General features: G+C 38.5%; 1 protein-coding gene across 5 annotated transcripts in view; it reads right to left on the reverse strand.

The window, feature by feature from the left end:
* The window catches only part of TDRD1 (tudor domain containing 1), a 39569-nt gene extending 27204 nt beyond the window's left edge, over window positions 1–12365 (reverse strand). For all 5 annotated transcript variants that reach the window (XM_077779576.1, XM_077779574.1, XM_077779577.1 and 2 more), the window contains exons 1-4: window positions 12076–12365; window positions 9598–9647; window positions 2594–2738; window positions 259–364 (exon numbers count right to left, since the gene is read on the reverse strand). In XM_077779576.1, coding sequence (XP_077635702.1) covers window positions 259–364; window positions 2594–2738; window positions 9598–9647; window positions 12076–12337 — 563 coding nt within the window. In that variant the 5' untranslated portion in view covers window positions 12338–12365. The remainder of the gene's footprint in view (window positions 1–258; window positions 365–2593; window positions 2739–9597; window positions 9648–12075) is intronic.
* Window positions 12366–14617: the final 2252 nt, after the last annotated feature.

Genomic DNA, 14617 nt, shown 5'->3' on the forward strand with positions numbered 1-14617 from the left:
CTAAAGCTCTCATTACAAATATTAACTCACTTTAAGTCCTAACTTTAAATACGTACCATCTAATAAAATTATATTCATGAAAACTCAGTCCTAAGTTTATAAGGCTGTTCATTTCAGATTTGCTTTTATGTTTTTATGTTATACTTCAATAAAAAGTAACTTCTACATAGTTATTGCCTGCTTATCTCTTTTGATCCTTAAGCTATCAAAACAACAACAACCCACCATACTTTAAATGAATAAGAAAACGATGCTTACCTCTGTTGAACGGGTTTGCACACAATGCTGTGTGCGGACCAGTCTCTTCTCTGGCAGGCTGTGGAACAATAGTACGTCTGCTTGCACTGTGAACACCTCAACGATCCTACAGAACACACCCCATAACATCGCCAGTTTTATTCCAAGTATTTGTTACTGAGAGCAAGACATTTTCAAAGGCCAGACATATCAAACACATTCTATTAATCACATCCCTACTTTCTCTCCCTCCTATTCCCTCCCTCCCCCTCTCTCTCTCCAAACAAAACAAAACTACCCCAGGGGCACCTGGGTGGCTCAGTAACTTAAGTGTCTGACTTCGGGTCAGGTCACAATCTCGTAGTTCGTGAGTTCAAGCCCCATGCCAGGCTCTGTGCTGACAGCTCAGAGCCTGGAGCCTGCTTCAGTTTCTGTGTCTCCCTCTGTCTCTGCCCCTCCCCCACTCATGTGCTTGTGTGCGCAGGCTCGCGCTCTCTCTCTCAAAAAAAATAAAAAAATTTTTAAAAGATTACTTGAAAAGATTATGCTGTTTATGACTAGGTGTTAAGATTAAACTTACAAATCCCTCTCAAATTGCAAATAGGAATGCAAAGATGAAAATGAGAGGGAGGCAGACTGAAAATATAACTGTCTTTCCTAAAGTAGAGCCCAGAACACCCATTTTAAAAGGAACAAAGGAAACAGAAAATGTATGGCAATGAGAACATGCTTGTGCAAGCAGACTGACATGGCTTATTACCCTGTGCCATTGAAAAACTACAAAACAAAAACTAATGAAGAGAATCACACCCAGAAAAACTCAGGAAGTTTTTTTAAATTTTTTTTTTTTTTTTTAATTTATTTCTAGGGGAGAGAGAGAGNCAGTTTTTTTAAAGTATTCAAAATTCCTGTTAGTGGGGCACCTGGGTGGCGCCGTCGGTTAAGCATCCAGCTCTTGATTTTGGCTCAGGTCATAATCTCATGGTTTGTGAGTTCAAGCCTCGCATCAGGCTCTGTGCTGATGGCACACAGTCTGCTTAGAATTCTCTCCCCCGCCCCACCGCCGCTCCTCCCCAACTCATGCTCCCTCTAATAAACTTAAAAAAATTTTTTTAAATCCTTTAAGTGTACAGACAGAAAAAAACCATGTTATCTAAAAAAATCAAGACAAAACAAAGAAACAACAACAAATCCAGGCTGACTTTGAATGCTTCTTCTCTAAAAGAGATAGAAAAAAAACAAAGGAGTTAAATATCCAAATAGTCAGTAAGCACATGAAACACAGCTCACTGATCACGGGGGAAATGCAAGCTAAAACCACAATGAGAGGCCTCTATACACCCACGAGAAGGGCTAGTATTGAAAAGACTGGCACCACCACATGACAAAGATGTGAAGCAACCAGAACTCAGTACCACTAGGAACATAAAATGGGACACCTACTTTGGAAAATGGTTTGGCTGTTTCCTCTCAAGTTCAACTCAGCAGTTGTATTTCTACGTATGTACCCAAGAGAGATGAAAATCTGTGCTTGCACAAGGAGTTGTGCAAAAATATGGAGACAGTTCTACTCATAACGGCCAAAAGCTAAACACAAGCAAAATGTTCAACAAAAATCCAGTGATATAATCAAATACTACTTAGCAACAGAAATTAATGTAAATAGAAGAATGTATATTAATCTCAAAATTATTATTCTAAATGAAAAAAAAAAGCTTTACACAAGAATCAATACCATAAGATTCCATTTATATGAAATTCACAAACTGGAAAATGACCTTATGGTTCAAGAACACCTGTGGTTGCCTCTAGCAGTACAGAGGCTGGAAGAGGCTATGAGAGAACTTTCTAAGAAGATGGAAATATTCTATATCCTGATAGGATGTGAGTTTGTGCAAGTCCATATTATCACAAACAAAACTACAGAAAATAATAGGTAGAAGCATCAAGAGGGGAAAGGTATGGATGAACAGGAACTAAGATGCTGGTAGCTGCTGAAGCTGATATGGCCACACAGTGCACACATGTACACACACACCCCCCCCTCTGTTTATACTGGATAAATTTCGAACTTTCAATAATAAAAATATTTTTCAGGGGTACCTGGGTGGCTCAGTCAGCTGAGTGTCTAACTCTTGATTTCAGCTCTGGTTGTGAACTGATCAGCTTCGATCTAGATCACATGAGATTGAGCCCTGCACCAGGCAATGTGCTGAGCATGGGGCCTGCTTAAGGTTCATTTATCCTCTCTCTCTCTCTCTCCACCTGCTTATTCACTCCCCTGCTCGTGCTCCAATATAGATTTTTTTCAAATATGTGAAAAAATAATCCAGACACCTGAGGGAAACGTGCTTACCAAACAGGCCACAGCGATGGCAAGTTGTTGACCGAAGAGGAGGTCCTAAGGAGCTGAAGAGTGCTGAATTATTTATGGACAAGGAATTCTCAACCAACTTGTGTATTTTTTTTGACTTTGCAGGAGGCACATTATTGCTAGGCTTCTATTAAGAAAAGAGAATGGCAATATTAAAACTTGGTAGTAGTTTTTTTAATACTGTATTTGGGATTTCCTCTTCTGGGAAGATAAAGTAGATGTACTTTTACCTATTCCTCCCATTAAGTACAACTAAAAAACCCTGGACATTTAGGTAAATAAACGTAAGCTGACTCTGAAAGAAGGCAGAAGACAGGCTAGGAAACTTGGGACCCAGAGAACAAGGCAACCAGTTTCTTAGGTTTTCCTTTTGTTGCCTCACAGATCCCAGACAGGGTGCTGGAGAAGCCAGGATCCAGAAATGCCAAATGGTACAAACAACAAAAGCCCCAACAAAAAGTCTGCTCTCTTTAACCACAAGACTAGGAAACAGGCAGCACAGCAACACAGAAAGCTTTAATCAGTAACTGCTCTACCCTAAACAAACCCCACAGAAAAAAGCTGTGGCCCTGTTCTAGAGTAGGGAGCTGGCACTTCACTGCTGGGGTCTCCCCATGAAGACCATGAGGCGAACGTGGACTTCTACCTGGCCGGTAGGAATGTTCCCCTCCCCCGACCACCATTATTGGGGTGGTGGAAGAGGAGGCCTTGTGGATAATGAGGACTTTTCACCACCATTCAACAGTAAGGAGTGCCTTCAAACCANGTCAAGAGGCACTCATCACTCCCAGCCAGGAAGGAGGTATCACATAAGGCCGACGAGGAATCAGAACTCCCACCCTCACCCAGAAGTAAGAAAGAGCAGCCCCTTGAGTGTCAACAGAGGCTGAATAGGGAACTGGACATCTACTCCCATCTGGTAGTACCCACCTTCCTCTGTGGCAGAGGAAGCCAGCTAAAACAAAGTTTAAATAAGATACAGCATTTCATTAACATAATGCTCCACTGTTCCAGGCTCAATAGAAAATACCTTGTCATACTAAGAAACAGGAAAATCACAACTAAATGGGGAAAAAAAGATGTCAACATCAAAATGACAGAGAAGTTTATTTGACAAAGATTTTAAAGCAGCCATAAGTAATAAGCAATTATGAGCACACTTGAAATAAAGAGTCTCAGCAAAGAAACAGAAGACATAAGGAAGAAAATGGAAGTTTTACAACTGAAGAGTAAAATAAGAAAAATTTAAAATGCAATTAGCAGAATGGAGGGAACAGAGGCAAAAATCAGTAAACTTGAAAACTGAACAACAGAAAATGCCTAATCTGAACATTAGAGAAAAAACCTAGTGGAGGAAAAAAACTAAAATTAACAGAGTCTCAAAGACCTCTGGGACTGTGACAAAATATCTAACATTCATGTCTTCAGAGTCCCAGAAGGAGAGGAGAAAGTAGGCAGAACTGAACAAAGTCCTGGGGTACCTGGATGGGTCAGTTGGTTAAGCGTCTGACTTCAGCTCAGTTCATGATCTCACGGTTAGTGGGTTTGAGCCCCATGTCTGGCTCTAAGCTGTCTTTAGATTCTGTCTCCCTCTCTCTCTACCTGTCCACCCCCTGCCATGCTCTGCCTCTCAAAAATAAACAATTAGGGGCACCTGGGTGGCTCAGTTGGTTAACCATATGACTTTGGCTCAGGTCAGTATCTCACGGTTCATGGGTTTGAGCCCCACGTTGGGCTCTCTGCTGACAGCTCAGAGCCTGGAGCCTATTTCAGATTATGTGTCTCCCTCTCTCTCTGATCCTCCCCTGCTCATGCTGTCTCTCTGTTTCAGAAATAAATAAATAAATAAATAAATAAATAAATAACAATTAAAGGGCTCCTGGGTGGCTCAGTCGGTTAAGTGTCTGACTTTTGCTCAGATCATGATCTTGTGGTTTGGGAGTTCAAGCCCTGCATTGGGCTCTGTGTGGACAGCTCAGAGCCTAAAGCCTCCTTCAGATTCTGCATCTCCCCATCTCTCTCCTCTCCCATGCTCATGTTCTATCTCGGTCTCTCAATAAAAAACAAAACAAAAAAGTTAAAAAAAATAAACCATTAAAACTGAAGAAGTTCTCAAATTTAAAAAATGCCTCAAACTTATAAAATTTAGCAAAAGATAAATTTCCACAAAATCAAGAAGCTGAGCAAATTTCATGCCAAATCAAAGAAATCCACACAAAGACACATCTTACTCAAATTCTTCAACCTAAAGACAAAGAAAAAAAAAGCTTAAAAGCAGAGAGAGGGAAAGGACATCTTACTTATGGGGAAAAAATAATTCAGAAGAGAAGAGATTTCTTATCAGATACCATGGAGAACAGCAGGAGTAGCACAACATGTCTCAAGCACTGAAAGAAAAAAGCCATGAGCTGAGAAACTTATCCAGGAAAAATATCCTGCAGAAAAGAAGAAATCAAGACCTTCTTTAATGAAAGAGAAGTAAGAATCTGTCACCCGCAGACCTACCCTGTAAGAATGCTGGCTAAAGGAAGTTCTCTAAACATACAGGAAATGATAAAGGAAAGAATGCTGGAACAAAAGGGAGAGAAGAACAATTAAACAAAAATACGGTAAGTACAACAGTCTTCTAGTCTTCTAGAATAGAAGCACCTGGGAAGCAAAACTAAACTGAAAACAGATTAGAACTTTGATAACCCTCCCTCAACAATGAACTTCTAAAGAACTCATGGGTCAAAGAAGTCCCAAAGGAAATAAAGAATGCTGAAAAAAATGAAAATTATAATTAATCAAAATTTGTAGGACACAGTTAAAGTACTGCCAAGAGAGAAATTTATAGCACTAAGTTCACACGTTAGAAAAGAGGAAAAGTCTCAAATCAATAATCTAAATTCCCATCTTAAGAACCTAAAATATAAGAAAAGTCATGCTCAAAGCAAACAGAAGGAAACAAAGACAAGCAGAAATCAATGAAATTAAAAATAAAAATTTGGGGGAAATAGTAATGAAACTAAACCTAGTTCTTTGAAAAGATCAATAAAATTGATCTAACAAGACTGAAAACTAAACAAGACAGAAATTACCAATATCAGGAATGAAACAATGTAGATCTTACTATAGACCCTGAAGACATAAAAATGATAATGAAATACTTTGAACAACTCTACACATATAGATCTCATGATGGAGACAGAAAGGACTGATTTTTCAAAAATCACAAATCACCACAATATGACATAATTTGAATACTCTTATAAATATTAAAGAAACAAATAATTTTAAAACTCCTAAAAAAGAAATCTTCATACTTAGCTGGTTTTTGCTGGAGAATACTACCAAATGTTTAAAGAATTAACACCAAAAAAAAATTAAGTTAAATTAAATTAAAAAAAAAAAAGAATTAACACCAATCTATACAACCTCTTTTTCAGAAAGTTAACATTACCTTTATTTTACAACCATATAAAGACAGTAAAAAAAGAGAAAATTACAAACATTGCTCAGAAAAACAGATGTAAAAACCCTTCTCAAAATGGTAATTCAGCAATATAGAAAAATAATTCTATATCATGACAAAGTGGAGTTTATTCCAGGGATGTAAGGCTGGTTACATTTATTTTCTTTGAGAGAAAGAGTACACACACAGAAGAGTCACCTGGGCGGGGGGTGGGGTGGGGTTGGTGGAGCTAGAAAGGCTTAAGCAGGCTCCATGCCCAGTGCCCAGCCCAATACGGGGCTCGATCTCATGACCCATGTCATGACCCACCCTGAGATGATGACCTCATGACCGAGGCCAAAATCATGAGTTGGATGTTTAACTGACTGAGCCACCCAGGTGCCCCAAGGAATATTTTATTTATTTTTTATTTATTTTTTTACAAATAGTTTATTGTCAAATTAGTTTCCACATAACACTCAGTGCTCATCCCCACAAGTGTCCTCCTCCATGCCCATCCCTCCTCCCCCCCACATCCATCAGTCCTCAGTTTTTGTCAGCATTCAAGGGTCTCTCATGGTTTGCCTCTCTCCCTTTCCCCCACCATTTCCGCCCTTCTTCTCCCCCTTGTTCCTCCGTCAAGTTCCTCCTAATCCTCCTATACGTGCAAACCCCAAGGAATATTTTAAAACATCAATGAAATCCACCAAATTAACAGATTAATGGGCCAATTATCAATGAATGAAGAAAAAACATTTAGAAAAACTCCACACCAGGGCACTTGAGTGGCTCAGTCAGTTAAGGGTCTGACTTCAGCTCAGGTCCCATGTCATATATGGCTCCTGGGCTGGAGACTATATCCCATGCTCTGTCCCCTCTGAAGCCCTACTTTGGATCCTCAGTCTGTAGGTCTCTCTCTCTCTCTCTCTCTCTCTCTCTCAAAATTAGGCATTTTTAAAAAATAAAAACTCAACACTGATTCATGATAAAAACTATCAAAAAAGTAGAAATAGAAAATTTCATCAACTTGATAAGGCTCATCTACAAAAACCCTACAGCTAACAGCTAACATATTATACTTAATAGTGAAAGACTCAATGCTCCCACTGAGTTTGGAAATAAAGCAAGGTATGTGTCACCACTTTTATTCGACACAGTTCTAGACATTCTAGCCAGTGAAATAAAGCAAAAAATATATACATTGAAAAGAAATAAAACTGTTCCTATTTGCAGAGATACAATTGCCTATATAAAAAATACCAAGGTATCTACAAAAAAATCCCTAGAGTAAGTGACTTCAGCAAAGTCACAGGACACAAGAGAAACATCCAAAACCATATTTATATATATTAGCAATGAACATGATGACACATGGAAATAAAAAAATATAATAGCATTTATAATCACTAAAAAAAGATACCTAGGTATAAATATAACAACATGCACACAGAATTTATAAGCTGAAAACCATAAAGTGAAAGAAATCAAAAAAGATCTAAGTAAAAATGAAAAGAGATTACGTTCATGGACTGGAAGATTCAACACAACAAAGGTACCAATAATCTTTAAATTGATATACAGGTTTAATGCAATTCCTATCAAAATCTCAGCAAGACTTTTTGCAGATATGGACAAGATTATTCTAGGATGTAAATGGAAAGCATACGAATTATATACAAGCCAAAACTGTCTTGGGGAAAAAAAAAAAAAGGGGGGCACCTGGGTGGCTCAATCAGTTAAGTGTCCAACTTCAGCTCAGGTCATGATCTCACAGCTCATGGGTTCGAGCCCAGCATCAGGCTCTGTGCTGACAGCTCAGAGCCTGGAGCCTGCTTTTCTGTGTCTCTTTCTCTCTCTGTGTACCCCACCCCCGGCCCGGCTCATGCTCTGTAGGTGTGTCTCTCTCTCAAAAATAACATTAAAAAAAAAAAAAGTGGGAGAAATCACAGTACCCAACTTCAAGACTTACTACATAGCTCCCGTACTGTGTGGTGTTGTTGGAGGGATATATAGATAGGTCAATGGAAAAAAATAGAAACTCCAGAATAGATCCACACAAATATGCCCAACTAAATTTTGCTACAAGTGCAAAAACAATTCAGTAGAAAAAACACATCATTTTCAACAGTGCTAGAGAAATTAGGAATCAAAATGAAAAATTCAGCCTTGACCCAAGTCTCACAACTGTTACAACTGTAACTCAAAATGGACCACAAATCTAAATGTAAAACTATAAAAGTTTCGGGGGGGGGGGAACCAGAATTTTCTGGAGCTGAAGTAGCACAGAGTTTCTAGACTGGATACCAAAAACATAATCCATAAAAGGAAAAATAGATTAGAACATCACTAAAATTAAAAACTTTTGCTCTGCTAAACACTCTGGTAAGAGAATGAAAAGAGAAGATACACACTGGGAGAAAACATTTGTGAGTCAGATTTGACAAGACTAGAATCTGGGATACATAAAGAACTTTCAAAACTCAGCAGTTTAAAAAATCAACAACCCATATTTGAAAATGAATACAAGATATGAATAAACACTTCGCCAAAAAGGATATACACATGGTCAATCTGTTATCATTAGCCACAAGGGGGTACACAAAACCACAATGAAATATCACCACACACCTATGAGAATGGGGACAATAAAAATGCCACCACCACTGAAAGCTGGTGGTGATGCTGGATGCAGATTTTCTCTGTGGGAACGTGTAATAGTATGGCTATGCTAGAAAATGCTTTAGTGGTTTCTTAAACTCAGTATGTGATACTATATGACCCAGAAATTGCACTCCTAGGCATTTATCCCAGAGCAAAAATAAACAAAAACAAAACACTTCTGTTCAAATAAACCTTGCATGTGAATATTTAGAACAGTTTTAGCTGAAAGAGTCAAAAACTGGAAACAATGCAGATGAACTTCAACCTGTGAATGTTAAACCATGCACTACTACTCAGCAATAAAAACACAACTATTGATACAACAGCCTAGGTGAATCTCCAGAGAATTATGCTGAGTGAAAATATCCAATCCCAAGAGGTGACATATTGTAGGACTCCATTTATGCAATATCCTCGAAATGACAAAATTGTGGATGTGGAATAGATATAGTGGCTTCCACAGATTAAGGAGGTGGTAAGGGCAAGAGAGAAATGGATAGGGCTATAAAAAAAAAAAGCACACAGGCAATGATGGAAATGTTCTGTATCTTGACTGCATCACTGTCAATCTCCTAGTTGTCATATTGTACAAAGTTCTGCAGCAAGTTAGCAAGTTACCACAGGGGAAAAACGGGGAAACAGCTTCTCAAGATCTGTATTATTTCTGCAGGTCAATTGTAGAGTTGCATTTACAATTGCATGACAATCTACAATTACCTAAAAAGAAAGAACTGTTTTTAAAAGGTACTAGGTTAAAGAAGTGGAAGCTTGACCTTGACTAGTATCTGAAAATTGAGTAATTCTTCATTAACACAATACAAAGTTTGTTTAAAATCTTTACCCAAAAACACAAAATAGAAAAAAAGAAAAAAAAAAGCCTTACACTACTTACTTCTTTGGGTGGTGAATTGTTTCCAACATTTAATGGTGACACTGAGTTTCCTAGAGAGGGAAAACATAAAAGCCAAACATTACTTTATTTCTAGAAATGTACAATACCATAATTAGATATTCAAGTAATAAAACTATACCATAATAGCCTTAAAGCTACACTACAAATAAGCAATCCTACTTTTTCCTAATGATAAATAAGGTTTGTCTGAAACTTCCTTAAATACCACTCTTCTTTACTGTGAACTTTTCTCCATTCACTAAGGCAGCAGTTCTCAGACATTTCTGAATCCTGGACTCAGTAACACACTTAGAAATGACAGAGAACCTCAAGGAGATTTTGTTTATATCTGTCACTATTTACTCACGTCTGTCACTATTTACTAATGTTAGAAATTAAGGGGTGCCTGGCTGGTTCAATCAATAAAGCATGTGACTCTTGATCTCAGGGTCACGAGTTGAAGCTCCACATTGGTTGTAAAGCTCTCTCAGTAAAAAAAAAAAAAAAAAAAAAAGTTAAAAAAATAGAAATTAAAATTAGAAATTTTAAACTTTTAAAATTAAACTAAAAACATTTAAAAATAAATTCATTACATGTACATATGGTTTTTATTTTTAAGGCAACTAGATTTTCTTTTCTTTTTTATTTCTGAGAAAGAGAGAGAGACAGTGTGAGCAGGGGAGGGTCAGAGAGAAAGGGAGACACAAAATCTGAGACAAGCTCCAGGCTCTGAGCTGTCAGCACGCGGGGCTCGAACCCACGAACCGTGAAATCATGACCTGAGCCAAAGTCGGATGTTTAACAGACTGAGCCACCCAGGCGCCCTAGCAACTACATTTTCTAAAGCAAAAAAAAAAAAAAAAAAAACGAAAAGAAAATTATGAGTAGCACTGTTTTACATTTTTGCACATCTCTTTAATGTTTAATATTAGTTAGACTCACATCTGCTTTTGCATTCAATCCACTGTGATATGGTTGCTTTGATTGAAGAATATAAAGAAAATCTGGGCTCTCACAGATACATGGTTACAAAACGGAGAAGTATTTAATGGCCTTCTCACATAATTATGGATATTTTCCTTTAATATCATGGCAAAACTCATGGTAATTAGTTGCAGTGTGGACTCTAAAACTTATTCATAATATGGCACTGGAATCCATGGATTCCTCTTGCACTTTGAGTGGATGCTTACCTATACGTGACTGCAACATCATGCATTGTTCATTTGGAAAAAACTGAGAAACCGAGTTGTGCAGATCTTCCAAATGTAGACAGACTTCATTATACAATATTGAAAAATTCATGTGTGTTAGTTAAGATCACCATGCATCTTACCAGAGAAGTCTTTAAGCATTGAGAAGTTGTCATGCAGAGTGGCAGATACAAGCTTCCTAAAATTCTCATGTTTGCTCAAAAGCTTGAATTTTATCATTAGCAACAAAATACTGTCAGGTGTTTTCCTTGAAGTGACAGGCTCACTTTGTTCATTTTTGAGACTGTCAGATATCTAAATCCGAATAACCAGAGTTTGTCATTCTTTTAAAGTAAAAATGAGGTTCCAAGAAAAGAGTTTCCATACAGCTCAGAACTCAATCATACACACATGCTTTTCCTACTTCGCTATGAAGCAGAAGTTAGGGATAATTCCCACTTTTTTACACAAAATACTAAAACTACCTGTACCCAACGTTCAAGATTTCATAATAAGTCTTACTGCTTTGTCAAGGACATGCTTTAGTAAAACTGGTACTTCCGGCTTGGTCTTAACTACAAGTGCAGAGCAGTGAAAACCTCACTGGCCTCTAGCCCAGGCTGGTGTCCCTGCCCAGGTGGAGCTAACAAGGCACTAGCAGTTTACTCATTTTTGCTTTTGCATCATCAGCGTAAAGTCGACACAACAAAGAAGGCAAATGATATTTTAATAGGATTGAGAAAATAGTTTTGACCTCTTGGGAAACCCGTGCCAGAACTACATCACCATAACATTAAAAGATCATATCTGATATGCATTCACCCAGGGCCCAGCCTCCTTAGACACCAGGTTTTTGGAATTAGGACTAAAGGAACAATTAAAAAAAAAAACTAATGAAACAATATCTTAGCTATATTTTTGTAAGCTTTTGTACGCATACAATTTGCATAGTATTTTAAAAATATGGTCAATCTTTAGATATCCCATAAAAAGCTAGAGTACAGTATTTCCTCTCTACATTCCTAATTCTTCAATGGGGGGGGGGAGGTGGGAGGAGGCTCATGTATAGACTTTCTCTCCTCAGGAATCCTTTTTGTGATGAATCTAGCCAAAGACAGCTACTTGGCACCTGGTTTTTCCTTCTAGATTAATATTTAAATGCAAATACTATAAGGTAGCCATTTAGTTGTTCTGTTAATAGTCCATGGGTGTGTAATTACATACTTGTGATAAGCCAAAGAAACCACCAGAATCAAGAAGCATTAAACCTGTAGTTTCCACTCACCTGTTGGCAACTTTTTCCTGTCTCCTTTGGATCCAACCACCTCTCCACTGATGCCATTAGAGTTTGAAGATACCAAACGGTCTTCCTGACTAGCCAAATACTGTTTGGTTTGCTCACAAAGCAAAAAATTGTTCTTTTTATTTCCATTCTCTGGGCTTTTCAACCGGAAATTAGGGTGGTTAGCATGTCCTCCAGGACTTCTTAAAGAATCATGTGATGGAAGCTTGTTTTCATTTTTCTCAAAATTAAATGGCTCTGTCATTTTACAAGTAGATGTCTCCAAATTATTTCTTGACATATCACACGGCAATTTAACATTCACAGAAGTCTATGGGAAGAAGTATATTTAAAAGGCAATTTTTAATCACAAAAGTAGAAGCATTGTAGGATTTTTTATGTAACAGGTAATGCTCCTGAATGATTCCAAAGCAGAGGTAACAGTGATATCACAGCCTGGCCTAAAGGCACAAGAAAAGAATGAAGATTCCCTATTGATAGGTACAAACTCCCAGGTTTCACACAATTCAACCACAGAGAAAGACTAACAACTCAAGAGAGGTCAAGAGTAATCTCAGAATTCGACACCATTTCTTACTTTAAAAAGCTTTAGAAATAGGAAGAGAAAAAGACTTGCACATTTTAATTTTTTTTAATGTTTTATTTATTTCTAGGAGAAAGAGAGAGAGAGAGAGAGAGAGAGAGAGAGAGAGAGAGAGACAGCGTGAGCAGGGGAGGGCCAGAGACAGAGGGAGTCACAGACTCTGAAACAGGCTCCAGGCTCTGAGCTGGCAGTCAGCACAGAGCCCGACGCGGGGCTCGAACCCACGAACCGCGAGATCATGACCTAAGCGAAAGTCGGACGCTTAACCTACTAAGCCACACAGGCGCCCCAAGACTTGCACATTTTAAAAGAAACATTTCCAACCTAGAACACGCAACTTAAAGGTGAAATACAATAAAGGGTATTGCTTTAATCCGGTCATTGCCTACCTTTCTAGAATCCCTCTACTGGCTCCTATTTAGATGCAATGATATTGAATATGCACAGCCCAGCCCCTCCAATGGCTGTGCCCCTCCCGCCCGCTCTCATCCTCCAGGTAAACTCCTTTCTTCCCAGTCATCCTTCACAGTTTGCCTCAGCTGACCTCTATGTGATCTGTTTTTCTTCCCAAGTCCTCTGCTTTGATCATCTCCAGCTAAACTTTCATAAATTGTAACTTGTATCTACTGTGCTTAAGGATTATCTGTGTGCACCTTTCTCTGAAAATAAGGCACACGTATTGTTGCAACAACGTGTCTCTGAAAAACCTCCGTCCAGACCTTATGCTGGCTTGTTGTTTTCCTAGGACTCTTACAGAATATGAAGTGTCCTGCCCAAGGGAAGTAATAAAAGTGGACCAACAACTTTTCTTTTTGAAGTAGTGACTTAACCACAGCCACCGCTTTGTCTATTGACTGCAGGCCAAATTGCCTATTGTCCCAAAACTGCTCAAAAAAAAAAAAAAAGCCACAGAAAATTAAACTGGTATGAGTATCACCTAAATGTTGTTTAACATTGTTTTAAATAGAAGATAAAGAAATAGAAAAATCCTCCTCCTGGTGTCCTAAAATTCCTGTTTCATTTCCTGCTTTAAATTAGGCCTAACCTACAAAATCAAAAGAGACTCTTAAATATGGAGAACAAACAGAGGGTGGCTGGAGGAGCTGAAGGGGGGGGATGGACTAAATGGGTAAAGGGCATTAAGGAATCTACTTCTGAAATCACTGTTGCACTATATGCTAACTAACTTGGATNGGCACACTCAAAGGTGGAGAGCTCTCTGAGGACCAGATCCCGGAAAGATCCCTAACAGAGACCTGCAGATGGGATGGCCAGGCCCACTGGGAGATCCTGCTGCTGCGGGGAAAGCACACGTGTAGCGATGCGCACACCTACACTTAAGGAAGTTGGACACAGTAAGAAATACATACCGTGACCCGTGCCGCTGTTACAAAAAAATAACTTCCAGGGAAAGCTGGGTGAGGAGAGGAATATTGAGTAACTCCACAGACTCTGTACAAGCAATATAAAGAATGTGCATTTCCCAGGTTGCGTAGGTGGCTTAGTCGGTTAAATGTTCAACTGTTGGTTTTCGGCTCAGATCATAATCTCACCGTTTGAGTTCAAGCCCCATATCGGGTTCCCTGCTGACAGTGCAGAACCTGCTTGGGATTCTCTCTCTCTCTCTCTGCCCCTCCCATGTGTGCGCTCTCAAAATAAATGGATAAACTTATTTAAAAAAGAAAAAAGAATGCACATTAAAATATTAGGGTAACTACAAGAGCAAAAACAATACATAAATTTAAAACTACAGAAGAAAACAAATCTCAGTCTAACAGAAAAAAAAATTCAAGCATGGTCAGGGGAAAACATCAAATGTGACAGAACCAAATCCAGGAATCAATGACTGGGTCTCAATTCAAAGAGAAAAAGACTTAGGGAGAAAAAGATCCAGCTAAATGTTATGCACAAGAAGCAGAAATAAAACAAAATTATATGGCA

The sequence above is a fragment of the Crocuta crocuta genome, unplaced genomic scaffold, assembly GCF_008692635.1.
Source record: "Crocuta crocuta isolate KB4526 unplaced genomic scaffold, BGI_CrCroc_1.0 scaffold138, whole genome shotgun sequence".
In the NCBI taxonomy this organism is placed as follows: domain Eukaryota; kingdom Metazoa; phylum Chordata; class Mammalia; order Carnivora; family Hyaenidae; genus Crocuta; species Crocuta crocuta.